Source organism: Camelus ferus, chromosome 12 (assembly GCF_009834535.1).
Source record: "Camelus ferus isolate YT-003-E chromosome 12, BCGSAC_Cfer_1.0, whole genome shotgun sequence".
NCBI classification, from domain to species: Eukaryota; Metazoa; Chordata; class Mammalia; order Artiodactyla; family Camelidae; genus Camelus; species Camelus ferus.
In genome coordinates this window covers 22,333,502-22,339,400 of record NC_045707.1, presented here as the reverse complement: position 1 = coordinate 22,339,400, position 5,899 = coordinate 22,333,502, and the positions used below count along the sequence as shown (strand labels likewise).

At 51.0% G+C, this 5,899-nt stretch overlaps 1 protein-coding gene across 1 annotated transcript; it reads right to left on the bottom strand.

The window, feature by feature from the left end:
* Nucleotides 1-1,267: 1,267 nt before the first annotated feature.
* Nucleotides 1,268-2,205, bottom strand: LOC116667806 (olfactory receptor 10P1-like). The gene has a single exon (XM_032493846.1). The coding sequence runs from the start codon at nt 2,097-2,099 to the stop codon at nt 1,332-1,334; it is 768 nt and encodes a 255-aa protein (XP_032349737.1). The 5' UTR covers nt 2,100-2,205; the 3' UTR covers nt 1,268-1,331.
* Between the last annotated feature and the right edge of the window lie 3,694 nt (nt 2,206-5,899).

The following is a 5,899-nucleotide window of genomic DNA, read 5'->3' as shown; positions in this document are numbered from 1 at the left end:
TTCCTTGACTCTGTGTCTTGCTGTCTGAGGATGTTCTCTGACCCCAGGTTCCTTTGAGCTGTTTTCTCTAAGCGGGGGCTAGATGTTTCATTCCTAGGACACCAGGGTTAAGGTTTTCCCTCTGTTGCCTCCAGCCTCCCAGCTGATGGTATCAGTCAGAATTTTTGACGGCAACAGAAGCAAGCTGTCTGGATGATGATACTGAAAAGTAATTTATTAGCAAAATACAGTGTTGGGAGGGTTGAGGACCATGTCAGAGGCTAAGCTTCCAGGAGTAACTCCCAAACATGAACTGGGTCAGTGGAGGAAACCACTGGTGCTGCCGCTAGGGACCAGATGCCACTTGTGTGCCAGAAACTTGCTGCTGCTGCAGCCTTCTTTGCTATTGCCAGAGAGACAGGGAGAGAGAGAGAGCGAGAGCGAGCGAGAGCGAGAGCGCTGCTCTCTGCCTCTTGTGGGCCCGGGCTACTCAAGGTCAGGCAGCGGTGTATCCAGTTGGTGGTACCAGCTCCCATACGTGGGGGTTTGGAAATGTTCTCAGCTCACAGAGGGAGGTGATTTTTTTCTCCCCAGCGGACTTGTAAAGTGGAAAATTCTCTGAACACTGAAGGAGGGTCGAATGCTGGGTGGCCACAGTGACTGTTAAGTGTCCACTCTCTGGTTCCTATCCAGGACGGCCTCAGGGCTTCACCTAGTCTAGGAACGCAGGGGATCTGGCTGATGGTGCGTGTTGGGAGAAGGACAGGGAAGCCAGGGAGAGATGCTCTTGTCCAGTTGGACATGTTATCACCAGTTAAGGATGAGGTCAGAAATCAAGGATGGGGAAAAGCAGGGGAGAATATTCACATGGAATGTCTCAAGGAGGTAGCAGTTCCCTCTCTTCTAAAAGGCATCAGGGCCTAAGACTGCAGTGTGTTTCTGGGAGAAAACTAGATCAAAGGGCCAGGTAAACTCTGCCAGGGGTTCTGGGTGGGTCACTTAGTTGGATGTCAAGTTCATAGACTGACATGGACCTCTGACTGCTGGTATACCATGGCAATCAGCTTGCTCAGGGATCCAGAATTATCTAGAAGATGTTAAATGCTCTTCCCCCTTGGCAGTATTCCCTTCCATTCTCCCCTGTTCTAATAACTCATGCTCTGATAGTGAGTCTGGAGTGTGGGAGAGGCGATAAGATACACATTTATCTGTTTTAACTCCAACACTTTGTGCGAGGAGGCCTCATCTCTTTGAGGTGCTGCGTGGTTTCTGTTAGGCTAGGGTTTAAGTCCAGCACCTGAAGGCTGAGAGGAGGAGCAGACAGTGAGTCAGCAGACAACTCCTGAGTCCCTTCAGGGTGAGGGGACTTGCCTCTTCACCACGTGCCGCAGGGCCCTTGTCACCTCCTTTTTGCGAAGGGTGTAGATGATGGGGTTGAGCACGGGTGTGATGATTGTGTAGAAGAGGCTGAGGATGCGGTCCGTGGTGACAGAGGAGCCTTCCCGGGGCCGGATGTAAGTGATGCTGGCCATTCCAAAGAAGAGGGACACCACGAGCAGGTGGGAGGAACAGGTGGAGAAGACCTTGCGGCGGCTCTGGGTGGAGGCCATTGCCAGGATGGCACCCAGGATGTGGGCATAAGAGGTGACAATCAGAGAGAAGGGGACCATGATGAAGACCATGGTGGCTGTCATCACAGAGATCTCACTCCTGTGCTTCCCAGCACTTGCCAACCTCAGTACTGGCAGGATATCGCAGAGGAAGTGTGGGATGGTTGGGCGGCTGGGGAAAGGCAGGGTGAAGATGAGGGAGGAGTGCGTGGTGGCCGTGATGATGCCCATGAGCCAGGAGATGCCCACCATGGCCGCGCAGGCCCGCCGGCTCATGAGGGTGGAGTAGTGCAGGGGCCAGCAAATGGCGACGTAGCGGTCATAGGCCATGGCTGTGAGCAGGCAGCACTCTGAGATGCTCAGGCCAATGAAGTTGTACATCTGGGCTGCACAGCCCCAGAAGGAGATGGCCTGGGGGTGCGGGGAGGCCAGGTCAGCCAGGGTCCTGGGCACGATGTCGGTGGTGTAGAGGATCTCCACCACGGAGAGGTGGCGCAGGAAGAAGTACATGGGCGACAGCAGGGCGGGGCTGACCTATGTGAGGAGGATGATCAGGGAGTTGCCCAGCAAGGTGACCAGGTAGACCAGAAGCACCACCCAGAACAGGGGTCCCTGCAGGGCCTTGAGGTCAGAGAATCCCAGAAAGAGGAATGCAGGCAGAGTCTGATTCGCATTAGCCATCACTTCAGGCTAGGACCTGTGGCACAGCCAATAAAGAGAAGTTTATAGAGGAACAATCAGCATTTGTGTAACTTAGTAAAGCACTTTTCATATAGTCCCTCTCGAATCAATGGAGAGGGTTAGGATCCCCACTTTATGGATGAGACCATGGGTCTCCAAGGGGTTAAATAATTTGCTGGAGGTAATAGGGAGGGCGTGGCAGGCATGACTTGAATCTAGGTTTCTTGACTCCAAGTTCCATGAATTTCCCACTGTTCCCTGTGCTCTGGGTCCTGTGTGCAGGGCCTGACTCCTGTGTATACTTGGGATCTTTCTCCAGAGCAGGGATGGAGCAGCTGCCATGTCCTACCCCTCTTTGTACTCCTGGGACGGAAACCCCAGCCTGGAAGAAACTATACAGAAACCTCTGCTGTGGACTGAGTCAGGGACTGTCCCAAGCCTATCTCTAGTGATCACTGCGGTGGGCTGTGGATTTCGAATGCCACGCTATGATGTGACTGTGTGTGATAATACTGCCCAGTTGTATCACACTTTGGGATTCTACAGACTCTTTTTGTAGGTTATCAGGTTCTGTCACCTGCCCTGTGAGCAGGAGTTGGGCAGAGACTGGCCATGTTGCACATTGTCCTTTGCTCTCCTCTTAGCTGGGCCCTGTGATCAGCTGTACCAGCTGTCCACACTCTGTTCTCCCAGGTCTCCATGCATTTCCCTAGGGAGTGCCCCCCACAGGGCATGTTACTATGCATTCTCTTAAAATCCCACTCATCCTTCAAGCTCAACTCAAGGTCTACCTCCCCCATCGCAGCTTCTCTGTTCCTCATGGTTAGAAATAATTACTCAAGGCAATTCAGGATTAAAAGTGACCTTAAAGGTCATACAGTTCAGCATGACAATGCTCCAGTCTTATCTGCAACATCTTAGTAGGTTGCTGTAGTGTCTGTTTGAACATCTGCAGGGACAGGAACTCACCATCTATTGAGGTAGCCCCCTTTAGCTTTGGCCTCCTCTGCCTGTGGGAAGAGTCTTCGTTATATAGATCTTGGCTAAATTCTTAGTATTTTATAGAATGTCTAAGCCCTTTTGCACCAGACAGCCCTCCCAGTATTTAAAGAAAGCATCTTCCTGCGTGCTCTCATGAGACATTACTTGTGCCTGGGTGCAGAGTCTCCACTGTAAGATCCTGCAGGGCAACTTGGATTCTTCTTTCTTTCTTTCTTTTTTTTTCTTTGCTATTTTAGATAATGATGCAAACAATATCTTCGTAAATGCCTCATTTTGTTTCTATTAACTTATCCCACTCCTGGAAATTCTGCCCAAGGGAATAAGTGGCTAAGGGCATGGACTTTTTAATGGGTCTTGCCATGTACTATGTATTTTTGGATTTCTTGTAAGTGGACACGAGTGGCAATCCCAGCCTCCTCTCCTTCCCCGAGTAAAGCTGCGATTCTTCTTCACCCTGCCCTGTGCCTCCTCACCCGCCTCATCTTTGCCACACTGTGAGTGCCTTTCTCCTCTGTCTCCTAGTTACATTCTGCCCAAGATACCATCTGTGAGGGTGGAGAGAGGAGTTTCTCCTGGGTCATCGACTCTTCCCTTCTCTGTTCCTCAGCTCCCATCACCCTGTTTCCACTCTGCCTCCATCAGTTTCCCTCTTCAGCTTCTCTTTACCTCCGATGCATCCTGGCAGAGTTGGGACAATCTTCAGAGAGACACTGACCCTGAGGCCACAGTTATCTTTTTCAAAGTCTCGCAGAGAGGACAGGGAGCCCTTCTGGGTCATAGAGAGGGGATGAGGCTCTCTTTAAAATAAAATTTATTTTTTATTGTGGTAAAAAATATACATGGTGAGATTTATCATCCTAGCCATTTCTTCACATATAGTTTGGTGGTGTTAGTACCTTCACCTTGTTGTGTAACACATCTCCAGAACTTTTTCTCTATTGAAAAAGGAATATAACTCTATGCCAGTTGAACAGCAACTCCCCATTTCTCCCTTCCCATGACCCTTTTTAATGCAGACCCTCCTCCATCTCCAAGTATGCTTTCAGTAAGTCTTAAGGAGACAGGGAGATGGATAAACTATCCATCTCAGTTAATGGGTATATCAGTGGAGCAACAGGTAATTTGTGGATAAATGGCCAGGTGGGTAGAGGGTGAGCGGACGAAGTTGTGGCTGGCTAGCTGTGCTGCTGGTCGCTCGGAGAGCCCTGAATGCAGGGGCAGAGGCTCCTAAGGGGCGCAGGAATAGGTAGCGGCCCTTGAGGGAGAGATTCGTCATCTTGTGGGCGAGGGAGCTGGAGTTCTGGAGCCTGCTGGGGGATGTGGGAAATAGGGGGAGGACAGCCTTTATTAGGTCAGGGAGATCTTGGGGAGCACAGCCAGACAACTCATCATCGTTCTTTCAAATTTTTTGGTTTTAAAACTAGAGAAGGCAAGAAAGAGATATTTTACAACAATGTAACAGAATTCTTCTATATCCCCTCCAAGATAGAGGTAAAAAAAATCACACAGAGACCTATCATCAAAAAAAAAAAAAACAACAATAATAAAGTATTATTTATAAAGTAATAAACTATTACTACTATAACTTTATTTTGGTGATAGCTATGTGATTTTAAAAATAATATATAATGATAATATTAATTACTACTCTTATTGTAAATTCAGAAAACAATGTCATTAGGTCCCCCTTCAGTTTTGCTAAAAGCAAAAAAAATGGAAATCACCTAATCTACAGAAGTGTTTACTGCTCATCAGACTGACTACACCAATATCAACATCCATACTTCACATTGGATCATTGTCCTTACATTGTGGGGACAGTGTAGTGCAGACGATGAAGATTTGGTGGTGCTTTTAATCGAGTGTGAAAAAAGCTCGCATGAAAGGCTAGCAGACAGAGGACAGCCTCATGTCACGGGTCTGCTTTGAGGAGTAACACACGTGGGAAATGGAGATCTGGAAATCCTGTCTCCCATATTACCTGTTCCCACGTGCCCTGCTCAGTCTCTGTGTACCCCGAGGTGTGCTCCAACGTGAAGGCCACTGGCCTAAGAAGTTTATGTCTATAAAAATACAGAATTAAGCGTTGAGAGGGCAGTGATGGGGGTGGGGTGGCGGGGGAGGCAAGCAGTGGGAGTGGGGCTGATGGTTGTGGCCTGGCCCTGGCCGGTGGTGGTTCTAGTTGGGTGCCCGGACCCGTTGGTGGCGGAGTGGGGCCGTTTTGGGGATGGGGACCGGGCCTGGGCCGGCGGTGGGTCGGAGGGGTGGGTCTGCCCCTCCACCGGGCACACCCGGCTCCTCCAGGCCTCAGTTGCCAAGTCCGGTACAGCAGGAGCCGCGGCCTGGGTGTCCCCACTGCGGGAGGGAGGAGGAGGGGCGCGCACGCGCATGGACACGCACGCTGGGACGACGGAACCGGCGCAGAGCTTGTGGAAGCTGGAGGGAGCCAGGTGTTCCTGGACCGGCTTCCCGAGGAGGAACACGGCCTGGGGTCCGGGCCGCCGCTTGTGTTCGCCACCGCTGCAAGCCGCCAGGCAGGTAAGGGGGCGCTGGTGGGGGCGCGCAGGTCAGGGAGCCGGAGGGTGAGGCCAGGGCTGCGCAGTTGGGGAGGCGCACAGGGAGGGGTG

Coding starts and splice junctions, on each gene's coding strand:
- LOC116667806 (XM_032493846.1), bottom strand. CDS start 2,099: ATGTACTTCTTCCTGCGCCACCTCTCCGTGGTGGAGATCCTCTACACC.